Genomic DNA, 20,390 nt, shown 5'->3' with positions numbered 1-20,390 from the left:
GGCTGTGAATCAGGGTGGGTGGGGGAAGGGAGGGCCCTGGTTCTGCCCCCCCCCCCACTGCTGACTCCTGCTCACCCACCCATGGGACGCTTTTTGAGCCTCCCTGCTCCATCCTTCCAGCTTGATGCGGTTTTTCCAGTGCCTCCTCCAGCACAGCCTCAGAGAAGCTGTTCTCCCCTTTTCAGATGCTTGTATGAAATGCTGATTGGATCCAAGGATCTGGTGATCTTAGCAGGATGCGCCTGATTGCTTTGTCCAGGGGCAGAACTGGGGTGACTCATGCCTTCCCTTTCGACCACGGCTTGGTCCCAAAAAGGCCTTCGGATATTCCAATTAGCACCACTAATGACTTGCCCAGCACCTTCTGAGAGCTCTGACTGCTTGGCACACGCAACGCAGCCTTGAAACCCGTACAACGGCCCTGCCAGGTTGGCCTGCGCCATTCTCTGAGGCTGAGCGAGGCTTGCTTGCCCAGGCAGATGCCAAAGTCCTTCCAGGGGCAGCCAGACCTGTGGCTCTGACAGGAGATGCCAGTTGAGCCCTCATCCTGCTTTGCCTGACATTTTCCGGGGCATTTTCCCTCCGCTGGGATATTAGGCAGCCTCTGTCGCCTTCTTGGCACCTGCTGAAGCCCTTCCTCTTCCAACGAGCCTTTTAAGCGGAGATCTTTCCTGCTCTCCATCTGCTTTGAAGTTGTTTGTAAGGTGCTTTGGTTGCTTTCTCACTTTGTAGGCTCCTCTGGGAGGAAGGATGGGGCGTACATTTAATAATAAATAAACTGGGAGAGTTCGGCCATGCCTTCAGCTGACTGAGAGCCAGCAGTGCACCCTGGTCTGTTGCCTTGCTGGTTTTCATTCATCGGGCACCTGGGGGATCCCTCCTGGGCTTGGCGCTGGCCTGGCCTGGTCTTCTTTCCCAGGGTTGGGGGCTGGGGTGCTGCTGCCCCTGAGCCAGAGGACCAGGCAGGGCTCTGCCACCACAACCCTAGAGGGGCCGCAGCAAATAAGAAGGGGGGCTTTCAAGGCAGGGGCAGGAGAGGGAAACTGAATTGCAGAGGGTTGAACTAGATGATGTTGCAAACAAAAATCCAAGAGCCCATATAGACTCCTTACGTAGGTTCCCTATTGGTAGGAGAAAATAACTGAGGCCAACCAGAGAATATTGAGAAGCAAAGCGGCTAGTAAGCCTGATCTTTATTGATCTGTTGCAACAGGGTCCCCCGCTCACCCCACGCAGGAGGGAGGAGGAACCCAGAACTATGGTGTGCAAGCCCTTATACAGACTTTTGAAATTGCCTCAGATACATCATAACTACATCACAGAAAGGGCGGTCTACAGCAGAAATCTGAGTGCTTTGTTTACCTCTTGTCTGCCAGGTTACCTGTTTAACGGTCACTTGATTGGATTGCCTGGGGAGCCTGGCCAGTCTTTTGTAATGATAAATACTTAGTTCCTGGGCCAGGTCACAGGCTCACACCCTATTCATATCTTAAATGTGCCCTTAATACAGGATTTGTGAAGGAAAAGACAATGGGGAGGCTTTTCCATTTTCCTTTGACCTTGCAGAGAAAACATTTGCTCAGTTTGGGAATCAAAAATGGTTTCAGGTCGGTCTTCCTGTGGTGATCTATGTACGTACTTGGTTGGTACATTTATGAACATTTAATATATATCTGAGACCTTAAAATTCTTATCACAATGACCCTTGGGGCCTTCCAGCTCTTCCAAGTCAATGTGAAGATCCAAAATGTGGCCGGAATCAAGAGGGAGGTGGGTGGATTCTCTGTCCAGTTTGAGGTACAGTGGTACCTTGTTGTCAAACTTAATCCGTTCCAGGAGTCCATTCGACCCCCAGAACAGTTCAGAAACCACGTTGCGGCTTCCAATTGCACTTCCTGTACTCAATCAGATGTTTGGCTTCCAAAAAACCTTCACAAACTGGAACACTCACTTCTGGGTTTTTGATGTTTAGGAGCCAAAACGTTTGAGTCGCAAGGCGTTCGACAACCAAGGTACAGAAGAGGTGGCCTGAGCTTGTCTTTAGGGAACTTCTCAGAGCTGTTAAGGACAACGTTGTGGGTTGGAAGAGGCGTCTCTGGGATTCCAGGAGCCTCTTTCCCTGGACCATGGAAAGGAGAGTCCAGCAGAGCTGAAGGGGCCAGTCGGCCTTGGCAAGAGGCTTGACCATCCGGGAGGAGGCTCCTTTCTGCCTGCCCTCCCCTTCTCTGCTTCCCTTTTGCTCCAAGGGGCACATTGACCCAGAGGCTCCAAAAGGGGCTGCCTGTGTGATTCTCCTGGGAGGGTCACGCCAACCTCGGGGAGATGCCCAGAGCAGCACCTGCCAGGCTGCTTCTGACTCAGGTTTCCAGAGTGATAGAGGCACTTAGACTGGACAGCGTCTGTGTTGGGCATCATTTCACAGACATTTATGCCAAAGACGGAGCCTTTCACTGCAAAAAGTAACACACACAGGGGCACCAACTTGAATAAAATATTGGGGGGGGGGCCTCAGGTAAGCCCTGACCCACATAATCAATTACATGGCATGGGGCATGCACACCACATGAATGGCAGTGCCCTTCAACTGGAGGGGGGCTGGCTCCCTCAAATACTTCATTGGGGGGTTGGAGAGCCCTCGGCCCCATGGAGTTGGCTCCTATGCGCAGTGGACGCTTCCAGCTAACTGTTCATTGAGCGTCCATCCTGATATGAGTGCAGAGGGATGAGGTGAGAGTGGCTTTTTAAGTCACTCTGCTGGAAACTGCAGGAGGGAAAAGTGGCTCTTACGCTTGCGTGTTTCCAGGAGAGCAGGAGGCTGGCTGAGATGGGGCCCCTTGGGCCTGATCCAGCAGACTCTTCTCATGCTCTTAAAGCTGTTGTGCCACCCAGAGGCAGTCTGTGAGGGTTCCAGCTGTTATAAGAAAAACTGCTCCCTTTTCCTTACAGGGTATTCCAGAACCCATATAGACTCCTTAAGTGGGTTCCCTATCGGGAGGAGAAAATAGCAGAGGCCAACCAGAGTATATTGAGAAGCAAAGCAGCTAGTAAGCCTGATCTTTATTAAAGGAAATAAACTATTGCAACAGGGTCCCCACTCACCACACGCAGGAGGGAGGAGAACCCCGAACAGTGGTGCACAAGCCCCTATATAGAATTTTGAGATTGCCCACCCTGTAATCCAAGACCACCCCCCAAAACATCATACGTATATCACAGAAGGAGGCAGTCTCCAGCAGAAATTTGAGAGTGTTGCTTCTCTCCTGTCTGCCAGGATACCTGATAAGGCCTTACTTGGTTGCCTTTTCTGGGTAGCCTGCCCATTCCTTGGAGATGGTAAATACTTCCTGAATCTCTTACGCATATTGAGAGTGATACTTGCCAGACTGTATTTACAGGGAGGTGTAAGCCCCTACAGTCCAAAGACCACTGGAAAGCTTTCCCCTTCTCCTTCCTCCTTGCAGAGAAATATTTGAGGTCCATTTGGGAGAGTCAAAATAGCTTCAGGATTGTTCTCCTGTACTATTTCAGACACGTGGTTTATATACTTGTGCATGTGTTTTCCTTGTACATTTATGAACATTTATGTTTTGTTTGAGACCTTAGAATTCTTATAAAACTACATCCTTAGAGATATTTGTCCTTAGAGATATCCTTAGCCCCCTTTGGCCTGATCCAGCTATCTCTTCTCATGCTCTTATGGAACTTCCAGCTCCAGAGGCAGTCTATCTGCAGTCCAATCTTCTATGGGGCCTTTGGTGCTGGGAGAAGAGGAGCCTGGGTCCCTGGTGTCCTTTCACGCTGTCTCTCCCTCTGCAGGCGGCGCAGCGGACAGCAAGTCGGTGGTGCGCTACAGCAAGGCCCAGCGCCCGACCACCCTGCCCATCCAGCCCTTTGTGTTCCAGCACCACTTTGCCAAGCAGCCCAAGGCACGGGCTTTGCACAGCCACTTTGCCGCCAGCCTCTCCCAGCTCTACAGCCGCTCGGCCGCCAGCCAGACTCTCTCCTCCGCCTCCCAGTCTTCAGCCTCCGCCACCTCAGCCGAGATGGTGGTCCAGGCGGCGGCCCTGGGGCACGGCCAGCGCTCAGCGGACGGGGCGGCCTCCCTGGGGGACGGCTGTGCCAGGAAGCCCGTGCCGGAGACCACGCGCCCGTCCCCGCTGGGCAGCTACTCCCCCGTGCGAAACAACGTGCCTTTTTTCCAGAGCGTGGACTCCTCCTCGTCCTCCTCCTGCTCGCCGGGCAATGAGAGCCACCCGCCCCGGAGCAGGTCTTGCCCGGTCTCCGCCAACCTCTTGCCAGCCGGGACTTCCCCTCCCGCAGGAAGCCAGGCTGCCAACCTCAGCAGCAACGCCAACGGCACCGCCCTGCTGACCAAGAAGGAGAGCCCCCCGCCCGCGCCCACGAAGGCTGCCGTGCTGCTGCCGGAACTGGATGCCCCTGTGCCCGAGCGCCAGCTCCACCGCAGCACCGCCCTGCCTCCCCTGATGCCCCCTGGGCTGATCCTGGCCAGGCCAGGCGACCATGGAGAGCCCCAGTGGCCCCTCGGCTGCAGCGAGGCTCTGGGCGCAGGATCGCTGGGCCCTCGGCCGCTCAATGGTGGGTAGCCGGTCCAGAGACGGTCATGCAGCAGAGTGTTGGGGTGTTGGGGGAAAGATCTGGGAGTGTGCATGGGTTTTTTGGGGGGGCTATGCCATTTTCCTTCATTGCTGGGGCCCCCAAAACACTGGGTGTTGGGAGGAGATATAGGCTGCCATTGTCAGGCTGCCAGCGCCAGCCTGGGTGGGTCCTGCTTTTGGGGAATGCGTGCCAAGGCACCATCTCTGGGCCAAGGGTCCCACTGCCTGTGAGTGAGGGTACCCCCCGTAACCTCCCCCTGGGGAGCAGCCGGTGGAGGGCAGGGGATGGGTGTGTCTGTCTTTGGCCAAGGACTGGCTCCAATCCTGGGGGTGCACTGACTCCTGTCCTTTCACGCCTCTCTAACTCCCCTCCCTGGGAAAGCCAGGCTGTGCCGGAACTGAGACACATCCTGCATTGCAGGGGGTGGTCTAGATGACTCTAGGGGCCCCTTTCAACAGTTATAGGATTCTGCAGAATATGCCTGTGTGCATGTGTGCGAAAGGCCTCTGAAGCATCAGATGGCCGGGGGTCCCTGCAGCCTCCTCTGCCCAGCTGCCTCCTGCCCCACCTGCCCCCCTCAGGTGTGCCCTCCAGGTGTGTTTCCCCTGCACCTTTTGGGGGGGCTCCACTGCTTGAACACCCCGATGCTGCTGCTGCTACTAACTGCCTGTCTCTGTTCCTGCCTCCTCCCCTTTGCCCCCCCGCTTTTCTGCCCCTCTCCTTCTCCCCCATCTCTCCTTCCGGCTGCCCCCTGCCTCGTCCCGGGTGCCCCCCCCAGCCAACCACCTCTCTCCGCAAGCCCTCAAGTGGCGGGAGTACCGGCGGAGGAACCCCCTGGGCCTGGACCGCATTTCGGGGCTGGCCGGCAGCCTGGACTGGAAGCAGCCGGAGGGCAGGCTGCCCTGGAGGAACCCCATCTTCGAGCTCCCCTTGAGCACCGGCCGCGCCAGCTGCAGACTCAACGGTGGGCCCCCTCCTCCCGTGGGGCTGTGGCAGCCAGCAAGCGGCTGTCCTCCCCTCTTCCCTCTGGGTGGGGAGGGGGGCTGAAAGGGGGCCTTGGAGGGACCCCCTAGAAGGGCAGGATGGAAGGGGAGGACTCAGCAGCGGGCCATGAATGTCAGCCCCCTGTCTCTGAAATCATATACTGTATTTTTCGCCCGGTAAGGCGCACCCGACCATAAGACACACCTAGTTTTTAGAGGAGGAAAACAAGAAAAGCCAGCAACAGCCGCAGACATGCTCGCTCGGCGCGGCTCTTTAAAGGTAGAGCGGCTCTTGCTGGCTTTTCTGGGAGGTGGGAGAAGGGACTGACGGGCTGCCCTCCGTGCCTTCTCCCACCTCCCAGAAAAGCCAGAGCAAGCCCCGCAGCTGTCGCTGAAGCCAGCAGACCAAGAGCTGTGCTGACTTCAGTGATAGCTGCGCAAAGCCTCTTCAGCCAGCACAGCAAGAGGGAGAGCTGCACAGCGCCTCTTGGTCTGCTGGCTTCCCAGCGAAGAAGGATGAGGGATGGGAAGGAGCCCTTACGGAGCCCCTTCCGTCTCTCATCCTGCTTCGCTCGAAAGCCAGCGACCCAGAAGTACTGCGCAGCTCTCCCTCTTGCTGTGTTGGCTTCAGCAATAGCTGCGCAGCCTGCATTCGCTCCATAAGACGCACACACATTTCCCCTTGCTTTTTAGGAGGAAAAAAGTGTGTCTTATGGAGTGAAAAATGCGATATTTATTTCACATATATCCCACCTTTTCCTCCAGGGATCTCAAACTGGCAGGCACGGCTCTTCCCACTCCTCATTTAATGCCCACAACAGCCCTGCAAGGTAGGCCAGGCTAACCCACGATGGCAGCCAGGGAGCTTTGTGGCCGACCCAGAGCCCAAGGGAAGCCAGTGGGCCTTGAGGATGCCCTTCTGTGCCCAGGCTGGTGGAATGGCAGCCCAGCTGTGACCTTTGCAGGGACTAGGTCAGGCATGTCCAACCAGTCGAACGCCATCTACCTGTCGATCACGGGGCGTTCCTGGTCGATCGCGGCTGATGGCGTGACCCTGATTGATCATGGCACGCCGCGCCCCCGTTGCTCTTTCCCCTTGCGGCCGCCAGCGCTTTTGTGATTGCCTTATTTTCCTGCATCTGTGGGGAAAGTGTGTGACGGAGTGAGAGCTGCAGGCTGTCGGGTGAGCGATTTAATGCAACTTTGGTCTCCCTGCATGAAGAAAGCTCAAGAACTTTGGTCTCTCCACCCAAAAAAAGCTCAGCTACTATGTGCAATGACAATGGGCAGATCACTCCCAGTTTTACTGTACTAGGGGTAGATCGCGGTCTCTATAGAGTTGGACGTACCTGGACTAGATGGAGAGACAGGGTGGCAGCCTTGGAACAGCAACTGATTCGGATTTAAGGCATTCATGGCTTGGTCTTTAGCCATCCCCCCGATAAGGACAGAGCCAGCGAAATGCCAGTTTGGTCCCCCAGGGCAGAGGCAGGAGCTGTGCAGGGCGAGGCAAAACCCGCCCAGCCCCTGGTATCACCCAAGCCCTTCCTAGGATGTTGCTGCAGGGAAATGTCCCTGGATGTTGCTCAGGAGAGACCCCTCCCAGTCTCAGTAGGTCCTCCTGGCAGGGCAGGAAGTCTCCCTCTGTCCCCCCCCTCCCCAGGGAGCTGCTCTCCCCTTTTCTGTGGGGAAACTGAGGCTGGAGGTGAAGGCTGGCTGACAACAGGCCCCTCCAGCCCCAGAGCCAACACTCGTTCCTTCAGGACAGATTAAAGAAAGGCCTTCTTCACGCAGCGCAGTGTTGAACTAGGGAACTCCCTGCCACAGGGATGGCCACCCACTTGGGTGGATTTAAAAGAGAATTAGACAAATTCATGGAGGATCGATCTCTCCCAGTGGCTACTAGCCATGAAGACCATACTCTGCCGATAGTCAGAGGCAGCTTTACTTCTGGATCCTGGTTGCTAGAAACCCTAGGAGGGGAGAGTTGCTCTTGAGTTCGAATCCTGCTTGTGGGTTTCCCATGGGGGCATCTGGGTGGCCACTGTGGGGACAGGAAGCTGGATTAAATGGGTCCCCTTTGGCATGATCCAGAAACAGGGCTCTTCTTTTGCTCTTACATTATTATTATTATTAATAATAATAATAATAATAATAATACAGTCATATCTCGGGTTCAAGTAGCTTCAGGTCAATCATTTTTGGGTTGCACTCCATGGCGACCCGGAAGTAACAGAGCGCGTTACTTCCGGGTTTCGCCACTCGCGCATCCGCAGGCGCTCAAAATGACATCAGGCGCATGCGCGGAAGCGGCAAATTGCAACTTGCGGACGCACAGACGCGGGTTGCGTTCACTTCAGGATGCAAACAGGGCTCCAGAACGGATTCCGTTTGCATCCAGAGGTACCACTGTCATAATGACAACAATAGCCTCCCATCTGGCTAGGTTGTCCCAGCCACTCCACGTGTCACAGAGGAGCCGGATCTGACCTTGCCCGTCTCCTTCCCCTCCTCTGTCCCTGCAGGACATTCCCTGAAGCAGCCGCAACTCAACTACTCCGACTTCTTCCCGGACTACTTCTCCTTGGCGGAAAAACCCCCGGCCGAATTCTGCCTCTCTCCAGACGGCAACACAGAGTCCATCTCCATCGATCTGCTGCAGAAGAAGGGTGAGGCCCCGGCAGCATCTGTGGGGTGCCAGGCAGGGAAGTGGGGGTTCTGCCCCCCCTGCCCTTCAGCCAGACACAGCTGAGCAAAGGGCTTGGGGGCTCAGTTTGAGTGGCGATTGACAGACAACACCCCAAAAGTGTCCCCAAAGTGCATGAGGAGCCCAGATGAAGGAAGGAGAGTGTGGGGAGGAGGGGGCTACCTGCTGGGCGCCGTATCAGGGGCTGGGGGGCTCCTCCTACATTTTGCCGTGTCCCAATGACAAGGACCTGGGAGAGACCAGGGTTCGAATTTCCTCTCAGCACATGAAGCTCACTGGGCGACCTTGGGCCAGTCGCTGCCTCTCTCAGCCCAACCTGCCTCGCAGGGTTGTTGTTGAGGAAGATGTTGTAAACAAAAATCTGCTCTTTCCCCTTATGGGGTATCCAAGAGCCCATATAGAGGTTCCCCATTGGTAGGAGAAAATAACAGGCCAACCAGAGAATATTGAGAAGCAAAGCAGCTAGTAAGCCTGATCTTTATTGATCTGTTGCAACAGGGTCCTCGCTCACCACACGCAGGAGGAGGAGGAACCCAGAACAATGGCACGCAAGGCCTTATATAGACATTTTAAATTCCCTGCCCTGAAGCTCAAGACCACCCCCCAAATACATCATACCTACATCACAGAAGGGGTGTAACCCAAGACCCCCACAAACATCATAACTACATCACAGAAAGGGCGGTCTACAGCAGAAATCTGAGTGCTTTGTTTACCTCCTGTCTGCCAGGTTACCTGTTTAATGGTCACTTGATTAGATTGCCTGGGGAGCCTGGCCAGTCTTTTGCAATGATAAATACTTAGTTCCTGAGCCAGGTCACAGGCTCACACCCTATTCATATCTTAAATGTGCCCTTAAGACAGGATTTGTGAAGGAAAGAGACAATGGGGAGGTTTTCTACTTTGTCCTTGCAGAGAAAACATTTGGTCAGTTTGGGAATCAAAATGGTTCCAGGTCGGTCTTCCTGTGCTGATCTATGTACGTGCTTGGTTGGTACACTTAGGAACATTTAACATATATCTAAGAACTCAAAATTCCTGTCACAAGGGGGAGCACCTCCTTGAGCTCCTGGGAGAAAGAGATGAGAAACAAATAAATGAGTAAAATTATAATCTCTCCCCCTGCCTCCCGCTTCAGCTACCGGCAGTTGTGGGAGATGGCCTGTGTGGGAAGAGTTAGCGCTCCAGCGCGTGGGCCAAAGCCAGTCGCTTCCTCCCCTCCCAGCACAGAACAAGTCCTTGGGAAATTTATCCGAGTGGCCCATCTTTGCATGTTCCAGATGGCAGCAGCCTCGCTTGGGCACTGAAGCGCTTGAACATGTTTGGGGGCTGAGCCTCGCCCCCAATCTGGATTCTCTCTCTCCCCTACTCAAGTGTTGGGGATAGGCGGGCCGCCTCTTCCATTGCAACTGGGCAGGAATTCCTGCTGGCTCCTGGAAGCAGGATTCTCCCAGAGTTCTCAAAGATAATAGAAGCAGCAGGATTATACCCTCAGATCTTCAGGTTTCCTGCATTTCAGGGGGGCGAGGGACACACCAGATGGAGCTCTGCAATTCTTGGAGTTTTATCCAAGAAGGAAACTTCTGGGGGTGGACTTCCTGGGACCTTCTCTGCAGTGTGGGGCAGGCGAGGGATGCATGGTGAGGGTCCTCACCCACCTGCCCTCTTTTCCCGCCCCCCAGGTCTCGTCAAGGCGATCAACATGGCTGTGGATTTGATTGTGGCGCATTTTGGGACCAGCAGGGATCCTGGGGTGAAGGTGAGCCCCAAAGTTCCTCCTTTTCTTCCCTGCCTCCCCTCCCCTTCCTTGGGTCTAGGTCACCAGGAGCAGCCAGGATCCTCCAGGGGCCCCAGAGCCCTTCCCTGCCTTTCAAGACATTGCCACCACCATCGCTGGTGCCCCCCCCAGCCCCTGTCCCTTTAGCGCAAGTAGGAAGAGCCTGTCCTGGATCAGGCCAACGGCCCACCTAGTCCAGCATCCTCTTCTCACAGTTGTCCGTGGGGAACCTGTGGGAATGTTCAGGGATGCAGGAGACGATATATTGTTTGGTTATATCCTTTTCCAACTTTTGTTAACAAGTTCCACAATTTAGCAGAGTAACATTCCCCCTTTTAAACTCACAGCGAATGTGTTTGCTCAGGCTCATTAAAGCCTCTGTAGTAACTGTTCTGGTATTTTCCCCTTATTCCCTCATAAAAGATAAGACACGACACAGTCTTCTATAAAAGTATAAAAAGGTTTACTCACACATCATTCTGTTCACAATCGGATCCCAGAAGGCAGACTTAGCTTAGAAAAGTAACATGCACCTGGAAACTATCTCATAAGGAGACAGTCCCTCTGGAAGCCAAGAGAGCATCTTTGGCTAAGCAGATGTTGCTTCTTTGATGCATGTAGTCAAAGAGAGAGAGATGGCTGCCCTGCCCTGTGCTTTTGTCGTTACCTGCACAGGTGAGGCCACGCCCACTTCTAGTCACATGCAGAGGAAGTCTGTCTCAGCCCAGAAGGAAACAGGAAGTTTACCTGCTGGCTGGACAGACATTCCTCCCCATGTGTAAACATGTTCACTCTAGGAATGTTGTACTTGACTGCTCTTGTGTTTCACATCCCATAGAACCAGCAAGCAGGATTCAAATCCAGGGTGTTCTCTTAACCCTCTTTTAAAGCCATCACTGCCTCCAGTGGGAGGGAGTTCCATAGCTTCACTCTGTGTTGCATGAAGCAGTTGTTCCTGCTGGCAAAGTGCTTCCCTTTCTCCCTCCCGAGTCTTCCAACGCTCAGCTTCGTTAATGATCAGGAGAGCGGTGGGCAAGCGGGGAGATGAGGCCAGGGGGGTCGCATGGTTTGCCAGGTCCCAGGTCAGCTCCCAAAGAGGAGCCCTTTGTGAGTCAGGATCTGGACCCCTCCCTCTCCTTGAGGAGAAGCCTTTCTTGCAGCAATCCTGGGCAAATCTTCATAGGAAAACCTGGCAGGAGACTAGGAACTCAAGCCTATTGAATCCCAGGCTGTGGGTGCAAGGGGACTCTGCAGAATCTTGAAAAAGAATACAGTCATACCTCTTGTTACGTTTGCTTCAGGTTGCGCGTTTTCAGGTTGCGTCCCATGGCAACCCGGAAGTACCGGAAAGGGTTACTTCTGGGTTTCGCCACTCGCTCATGCACAGACGCGCAAAATGACGTCATGCGCATGTGCAGAAGCGGCAAATCGCGACCCATGCATGTGCAGACACGGGGTGCGTTCCTTTCAGGTTGCGAACGGGAATCCGGAACGGGGATTTCGTTTGCAACCAGAGGTACCACTGTACTGTAGTTCCCTCGGGGAGTTGGATATGTTTAGCCTGGGGAAGAGGAGACTGAAGGTGGAACAACACACAGGGGGGGAAATGCTATAAGCAAATCAGAAATTAGATCGTTATAACAAAAGGGGGGAAAACCCTATGGAAAAACATGTATAAAAATTCTCTGCTCTCTGGCGCCATCTGGTGTTGCATGTTTATAGCACATTCAAACAGTTGTGTCTTTGCTGAGTCCTGAGAGGAGATCTCAGGGGCTGTCAGAGGGAAGATGGAGCCAGCTTCTTTTCTCCTACTCCGTATGGTAGCACCAGAACCAACGTGGTGGACTTTCCTCCACTGGAGGTTTTTAAAACAGAGCTTGGCTGGCCATCTGTCAGAGATGCTTCAGCTGCGATTCCTGCACTGCAGGGGGTTGGGCTTGAGGACCAGATAGATCAGTCAGTAGAGCATGAGACTTAATCTCGGGGTCAAGGGTTCGAGCTCCGCCTTGGCCCAGAGATTCCTGCGATGCAGGGGGTTGGCCTAGATGACCCTGGGGGCTCTTCCACTTCTGCAATTCTGTTATTTCATGACCAGCACGCTCTGCCAGTTGGAAATGTGTCTTGCAGCGAGAGGGTTTTGTTTCCCAGAGACGGGCATGTTTGGCAAGGGAGCCTCGCCTGTTCCTGGAAAGGCTGAGACATCAGCAGCCGCGTGACTCTGCCCTGTTCCTCAAACTCCCTCCCGGCTCCAGCTCCCCCCGCCCCTCCCTGCCAGGGTTTATGTCTCGCTTATTTATAGTAATCCTGAGGATTTGCAGCCAAGACAGGTCACAGCCTTGAGCGTCCCTTAACGCTGCGGAGCTTGAGGCTTCTGCAGTTTGGTTTGGGCCGAGTTCAAGTCTGGTTTCTCCTTAATCTTACTGCTCTAATCCCGTTTTATCTGGTGGGGGCGGAAACCCTGACCGGGGGTTGGGGGGAGAGCTTGCAAGGAGACGCAAGGAATCGAGCACACTGACCAAACAGGCTGGGCGGGGGGCGTTGCTCCAGATCCCCCTTGACTCATTGCGTGGCCTTGGCCAAGTCACTTCTCAAAGTTTCTGCTTGCCAAAGGGAAAGGATGGGGCCTCCTCTGCAGGGGTGTTGTGAGTCATCGGCCTGGGGGAAAGTGCTCTGGGGTGCATCTGTGGGAATGTTCAGGGATGCAGGAGAGGGTATATTGTTTGATTATAGCCTTTCCAACTTAGGTAAACAAGTTCACAATTTAGCAGAGTAACATCCCTCTTTTTAAACTCGCAGCGGATGCATTTGTTCAGGCTCGCTAAAGCCTCTATAATAACTGTTCTGGTATTTCCCCCTTATTCCCTCATAAAAGATAAGACACGACACAGTCTTCTATAAAAGTATAAAAAGAGTTTACTCACATATCATTCTGTTCACAATTGGATCCCAGAAGGCAGACTTAGCTTAGAAAAGTAACACATACCTGGAAACTATCTCATAAAGAGACAGTCCCTTTGTTCTCTCTTGGCTGGAGCATCATTAGAGAGCATCAAACAGGATGAATCTGAGCCTGGTCAGATTTATTGACCTGCCTAGTGCAGGAACACTTTGTCTCTCTGACTCTTGCTCACCTTTAAACCAGAGATCATAGAATCACAGAATCACAGAATTGGGAGAGACCCCTAATTATCCTCTAGTTCAACCTGCAGCAGTAAGTTCCGCAGGCTTAGGTTGGAAGGTCAAACAAGACTACAGCCAAGAAATTGAAGCAAACTAGCGGTCGGAAGGCCTGATCTTTATTGTTGCAACAAAATTCCAAACTACAACATAGAAGAAGCGGAGAGTAGCCCCAAACAGTGGGTTATGTCAGTTTTTAAAAGTTTCCCATAATACATTTCCAGAAGCATCATCAAGACATCACAGAGATGTCACAGAAAAGGTGTGGTCTCAGGTAGAACCTGAGATCCAGGCATGCCCAAGTCACTCAAATATAGTCTTTCAGTCTTGCTCCATCAAGGTACAAAGGAAAGCATTTACGGTTCCCTGGTCCCTGAGTCAAGTCAAATAGACCCCTTTGTCTTATCTGGGCTTCTTCCCACTATGGGACTTTAAAAGGGGGTTAAGAGAACACCCTGGATTCAAATCCTGCTTCCTGCTGTTCCTTAAATTTATTTATTTTATTATCTTCTGCATAGCCACATTCATTTACCGTATTTTTCGCTCCATAGGACGCACTTTTTTCCCTTCAAAAATGAAGGGAAAATGTGTGTGCGTCCTATGGAGCGAAGACGCCATAGCCCCGCGACCCTCTCCCGGCTGGAGAGGTGAGGGGCGGCTATGGCAGGAGCCTCTACAGCCCCGCGTCACCTCTCCAGCCGGGAGAGCGCGCGCGGGGCTAAAGCAGCCCCCCGCGACCCTCTCCCGGCTGGAGAGGTGACGCGCGGCTATTGAGGCTCTTGCCATAGCCGCCCCTCACCTCTCCAGCCGGGAGAGCGCGCGCGGGGCTAAAGCAGCCCCCCGCGACCCTCTCCCGGCTGGAGAGGTGACCCACGGCTATTGAGGCTCTTGCCATAGCCGCCCCTCACCTCTCCAGCCGGGAGAGCGCACGCGGGGCTAAAGCAGCCCCCCGCGACCCTCTCCCGGCTGGAGAGGTGACCCACGGCTATGGCAGGAGCCTCTCCGCTGCGCCTTTCCGCTGCTCCCTGACCTGCTCTTTGGGGCTGGTGGTGGGCTTCCCCCCGCCAGCCCCAAAGAGCAGGTCGAAAGGAACCTGAAGCCTGGAGAGCGAGAGGGGTCAGTGCACACCGACCCCTCTCGCTCTCCAGGCTTCCAAGGTAGCCACCTGAAGGCACCTTAAACTGTACCTTGTTTTAGAGTGGGAAAACAAGAGGGGGAAAGTTCTCCCCCTCTCTGCGCAGCGCCTCCTGCCACTTCGCTGAAGGGGCGCTGGGCAGAGAGGGGGAGAATTTTTTTTTCTTGTTCTCCCCCTCTAAAACCAAGTGCGTCCTATTGTCCGGTGCGTCCTATGGTGCGAAAAATACGGTAGTTTGCTCATTTAATTATCTGCTTTAAATATATACTCTTATGAAACTGCAGGTTATTTCAATAATCCTGCTAATGCTTTTATCTGTTCACAATTTATCTGTAAATATTCAAGACGTAAACCATTTCCATTCTTTTATAAAAACTCGTTATCTTGATTTCTTATTCTTCTGGTAAGTTTCACCATTTCTGCATATTCCATAAGTTTTGTATCCATTCTTCCTTTACTGGGACTTCTGCTTCTTTCCACTTTGGGGCAAGTAGCATTCTTGCTGCTGTGGTAACACACACAAATAAATTTCTATACAATTTAGGTAGTTCTGTCCCTATGATTCCCCAAAGAAAAGCTTCTGGGTGTGTGTTTTTTTAATAAAAGTTATTTTGAACATCCTTTTCAATTCATTGTATATCATTTCCCGATAAAAAATTTAAAAAAATTATTTTATTAATTTTCCAAAAACAACAAAAAGTAAAAAACAACAATACATATTCAAACATAGAAAAAAATAGAGTTAACTTCCCCCTATTCCTTTCCATGGTTCTATTGTTTATCATCATACCACAGGTCCATTTAAAATTATAAAAATCATTTAATTATAAAATCATTAAAATTAGTTATTGTCCAGCCATAATGTCTTTACAAGTATTTTTAAAATCCTGCTAATGTATTACCGTATTTTTCGCTCTATAAGACGCACCAGACCACAAGACGCACCTAGTTTTTGGAGGAGGAAAACAAGAAAAAAAATATTCTGAATCTCAGAAGCCAGAAGAGCAAGAGGGATCGCTGCGCAGCAAAAGCAGCAATCCCTCTTGCTGTTCTGGCTTCTGGGATAGCTGCGCAGCCTGCATTCGCTCCGTAAGACGCACACACATTTCCCCTTACATTTCAAGAGGGAAAAAGTGAGTCTTATAGAGCAAAAAATACGGTAACCTGTGTACACTGCTTCTGTAGATATGCAATAAAGTCCTTCTAATCTTCTTTAAATTCATTGTCATCTCTTCCTCTTAATTTCAAAGTCAATTTTGCCATTTCAGCATATTCCATTAATTTCATTTGCCAGTCTTCTTTAGCTGAGACACGTTTCCCAGTAAGCTTTAACCTTCCTACCAGACCACCCCATATGGTCAAAAGAATCTTCTTCCTCTGCCGTCCTCTGATTCTCTCCCCTCCTTTGGCAGGCCAAACTGGGGAACAGCTCCGTCAGCCCCAATGTGGGGCACCTCATCCTGAAGTACCTGTGCCCGGCCATCCGGGACGTGCTGAGCGACGGGCTCAAGGCCTACGTCCTGGACGTCATCATCGGCCAGAGGAGGAACATCCCCTGGAGCGTGGTGGAGGCCTCCACGCAGCTGGGTATGCTGATCAGGGGTCCCAGGGGCAGTGGGGAAGCAAGGCCAGGTGGTACCTGGGGCAGAAAATTTCTGGTCACCACCCCACACATTGAAATATATATTTTTTTAATAAAATGTATAGACCACTTTTTTAAAAACAAACAAAAACAAACTTCAAAGCAGTTTACAAAAAAGATAAAACAAGAAAACGAAGAAAAATATTCAACATACAAAATTTAAAAGACTAAAACAGATTGGAAATTATTTCAAAATGTAAGCATTTGAGCAGGTTTGTCTAAACAAGAATGCTTTAAAGCAGATGCCAGATGGACTACAGTACAGGGGCTTTCCTGACATCAAGAGGCAGGGAGTTCCAGAGGGCAGGCAGTGGGCACACTAAGCAGCTGGCTTCTCACAGGGATCATGGGGCACCTGCAGTTGTGCCAGTTCCACTGATCAAAGCTTTCCAGTACACACATCAAGTGGGATTCATCTGTTCCAACCTTGGTTTTACGTGGTTTAAATAACGACATGATACTTTAAAGGCATGTTGGAAACAGCTTTGGCTTGAATGTGATCAAGCCGGGTGGGTATATGTTGGAAGAAACCTCCAAGATCACAAGAGGAGGAGGCGGTGGCAAAGGCTTCTTTAAAAGATCCCAGCTGGGCCCTGACTGGCGTTACCGGTCAAAACCAGCAACTTGGGGCAAGAGAGAGACTTTCCAATGTTTGAATCCTGAAGCCGGAATCCCTTTGGGCCGCTTTCAGCCTCATGATCGCTTCATCGATGACTATTTATTTCAAGATTTATGCAAAAGAAAACACCAACCTCAAAGTGATTTACAGAAAAAGTTTAAACAATAAACTGATGAGAAAAATTAGCAGAAACTATTGAAGACTTTCAAAAAGTTGAAATAGCAATAAGCTGAAAACAGATTAAAACTGCCTCTTTGGGATGTTGTGTTGCGATACCTGCCTTGCAGGGGGTTGGACTAGATGACCCTGGGGTCCCCTCCAACGCTGCACTTCTGTGATTCTCCCGTTCCTCCCCAGGCCCCTCCACCAAGGTCCTGCACGGCCTCTGCAGCAAAGTCAGCCAATACCCAGAGCTCACCAGCCACTCCATGCGCTTCAACGCCTTCATCCTCGGCCTCCTCAAGTAAGCGCTGCTTCCTCCTTCTCACGCCAGCCCTTTGGGGTGGGCCCACGGGGGGCGGGCGGGGGGGAGAATGTGAGGGAAACGAGCAAATCTCCAGGGCGCTACCCCCCACAATAAAACTAAACACTCCCAAAGTCTGTGGTTTACCTGTGGTTTCTGCATTGCAGGGGTTGGGCCAGATGACCTTTGGGGGTCCCTTGCGACTCCACAAATATGTGATTCCAAGGGAGGAAGGTGAGGGGTTCCATGGAGCCCACCCCTCCACCCCTTGGCTGCTGCCTCATAGGAGACATTTGTGCTTTAAAGCCAGGCCTGGAGACTTGGGGGAACCTCCATGAGAGAGCCTTTTCTGCCACCTCACAAACCGGAACTCAAGTCTGATTCTTGCATAACTTTCTGGCCAGCCAAAACTCCCATGGGGGCCTTTTCCCACACTGCTGGTCCCCACATGGCAGCGGGGCTTTCCTTGGGGGCTCCTGCAACACCAGAAACTCCACCCATCAGCCTGCCTTGCTTCTGAGTTTGGCAGCCGGGGTGTCCTTCCTGCCAGGCCCACACTTGTGGGTCCTGGACATGAGACTGACTGACTCTCAGCCTCTCTCTCTCTCTCTCTCTGCTTTCTCCTCCAACAGCATCCGGTCCCTGGAGTTCTGGTTTAACCACCTCTACAACCACGAAGGTAAGAAGAGGTGGCTGGGAGGTGGGAGTGCACAGGTGGCCTGCATTCAATGCAGTGGTTGGGATCTTGGCCGATGGCCGGAAGGAAGATTCTGCAGAGCTGCCCACCTTGAGTCGAGCACCTTGCTGGGGGAAGAAGGAGAGCGTCCCGGTCAGGTCCGAGTAATGGGGCCAGATGAGCCACGGAGAATCAGTCTCGTACTAGCATTGTGAAGGGTGCTTTGAGCATTTTGGGGGTGAGCGGAACTGGGGAGGGAGCCAGGCACCCGTTCTCCGCAGCTCCCCCAGGAGGCAGGGATGGCCACCAACGTGGATGCCTTTAAAAGAGGATCAGGCCAGTTTGTGGAGGCAGCGGTGTGGCAGGGGTTGCCAGTGACCGGGGCAGGGAAGCCACCGAGGCTGCCGGACTGCCCCCCTCAGAGCCAAGCAGGGCTCTGCTTCACCACCCACCCACCCGCCTGTGCTGTGGGGGGGGGGCCTCCTTTTCTCTCCTGGAATATCTGATGCCATGATACCTACCCCGTTTCCCCGAAAATAAGACAGTGTCTTATATTAATTTTTGCTCCCAAAGATGCGCTAGGTCTTATTTTCAGGGGATGTCTTATTTTTCCACGAAGAAGAATACGGTACACATTTATTGTCTAATAGTGAGTCAGCCAGACTCCGTCAGGGCAGAGCGAGCGGCAGGCGGCAGCTTGTCCTGGTATCGGCGTGGGCTCTCTGATTTAAAGAGACCTCGCACTGCCTGAACAGCTCTGGCTGCGCTGCGGCCAATCAGTGAGCTGCGCGACGGCACCCACCACTACGGTCCAGAGGAATCAGACGCCTCACGGTAGCTTTGGGGGCCTTATATTCCGGGGAGGCCTTATGTTCGGGGGGGGGGGCTTATTATCGGGGAGGTCTTATTTTCGGGGGGATGCTTTATGCCCTGTTTCCCCAAAATAAGACTTACTTCCAGTTTTGCCTCTCGCTGTAAAATAAGACCTAGCTGATCTTTGGGAGCAAAAAGTAATATAAGACACTGTCTTATTTTCAGGGAAACAGGGTATTACAGTGAGAGGCAAAACTGGAAGTAGGTCTTATATTTGGGGATGTCTTATTTTCAGGGAAACAGGGTAGGAGAAAGGCTTCGGTTTTTTTGGTAAACGTTAATTTGAGCACCTTTTTAAATTCATGGTACAGTGGTGCCTCGCAAGACGAAATTAATCCGTTCCGCGAGTCTCTTCATCTTGCGGTTTTTTCGTCTTGTGAAGCGTGGCTATTAGAGGCTTAGCAGCTATTAGCGGCTTAGCGGCTATTAACGGCTTAGCGGCTTTAAGAAAAAGGAAACAAACTCGCAAGAACTCGCAAGACGTTTTGTCTTGCGAAGCAAGCCCATAGGGAAATTCGTCTTGCGGAACGACTCAAAAAACGCAAAACCCTTTCGTCTAGCGAGTTTTTCGTCTTGCGAGGCATTCGTCTTGCGGGGCACCACTGTATATAAGTTCCCAGAAGCTCTTTATTTATGTTTTACGACTCCACCACCTGTGGACTGAATGACAACCCGCGGTTCTCCTTCTCCCTGCAGACATTGTCCAGGTGCACTACCAGCCGGTGGGCTTCCTCTCGCTGTCGCACGGCGTGTGCCAGGGCCTCTTTGAGGAGCTCCTCCTCCTCCTCCAGCCCCTCTCGCTGCTCCCCTTCAGCCTGGACCTCCTCTTTGAGCACCACCTGCTGCAGATGGGCAAGGAGCAGCAGCAGCAGAAGGAGATGCTCCGCGTCCAGCAGGGCCTGGTCCTCTCGGCCCACTCCACCCTCCAGCTGATGAGGAGCCGGGGGGCAGCGGCAGCAGCAGCCATGGGGCCCGGCGGCGGCACCAGCAGCACCACCACCAGCAGCAGCCTGGAGAGGAGCATCGGCGGCTGGGCGTCGGCGGAGCAGGACCGTGGCCGAGAGAGCCATGGGGGACCCCCGGTGAAGGCAGCAGAAGAAAGGGTCAAAGGCGAGGGGGCCCCATCGGTGGCACCCCCCGAGAGGGAAGCAGAGTCGGCGCGGTGGAAGGGGCCCCCCGAGCCCAAGAAAGACAAGCAGGCCAGCTGGTGGTACCAGCTGATGCAGAGCTCCCAGGTCTACATCGAAGGGTCGGCGGAAGGGGCTCGCTTGGCCCGCTACGAGCGCAGGAAGAAGGGGGTGGCAGGGGGGACGCCCCGGCCGGCCGAGCCCAAGAAGGGGCCTCCTCCGCGGGAGGGGGTGGTGGAAGGGGCGGAGGCCTGCCCCATCGCGGAGGTGCCCCTCCAAGACAGACCCCCAGCGGACGTGGCAGCGACAGGGACTGAGCCTCGGTGGAAGGCAGAGACCCCCCCTGCCCGGGAGGCAGCGAAGGAGAAGACCCTCCGGCCGTTCTGGATGGGCAGCCCCCCAGACTCGGTGCTGACTGAACTGAAGCACACCGGGGAGAAGGACGCGGTGCCAGCCCCAAACCAGGGGGGTCCCCAGGAGGACAACGGCACCCCCAAGTGGGGGCACCTCTTTGGTTCCCGAAAGGCGCCCAAGGAGCCCAAGCAGGCCAACAGGTAGGTGGGGTGGGGGCAGCAACCTGGGGGTGCAGGAGGG

The 20,390-nt window shown here is 53.2% G+C and overlaps 1 protein-coding gene across 4 annotated transcripts in view; it reads left to right on the top strand.

The window, feature by feature from the left end:
• RUSC2 (RUN and SH3 domain containing 2) overlaps positions 1-20,390 on the top strand; it is a 60,592-nt gene that overhangs the window by 34,881 nt on the left and 5,321 nt on the right. For 3 of the 4 annotated variants that reach the window (XM_080973380.1, XM_080973379.1, XM_080973381.1), the window contains 8 exons: positions 3,817-4,596; positions 5,396-5,581; positions 8,126-8,269; positions 9,990-10,066; positions 15,809-15,983; positions 17,015-17,120; positions 17,753-17,799; positions 19,366-20,350. In XM_080973380.1, the coding sequence (XP_080829506.1) occupies positions 3,817-4,596; positions 5,396-5,581; positions 8,126-8,269; positions 9,990-10,066; positions 15,809-15,983; positions 17,015-17,120; positions 17,753-17,799; positions 19,366-20,350 (2,500 nt within the window). The remainder of the gene's footprint in view (positions 1-3,816; positions 4,597-5,395; positions 5,582-8,125; positions 8,270-9,989; positions 10,067-15,808; positions 15,984-17,014; positions 17,121-17,752; positions 17,800-19,365; positions 20,351-20,390) is intronic. The other variant, XM_080973382.1, reaches the window with a different exon arrangement.

Source organism: Podarcis pityusensis (assembly GCF_964106645.2).
Source record: "Podarcis pityusensis genome assembly, chromosome: 11".
NCBI lineage: Eukaryota > Metazoa > Chordata > Lepidosauria > Squamata > Lacertidae > Podarcis > Podarcis pityusensis.
The sequence above is the reverse complement of the archived record's forward strand: the minus strand, read 5'-3'. Positions and strand labels throughout refer to the sequence as shown.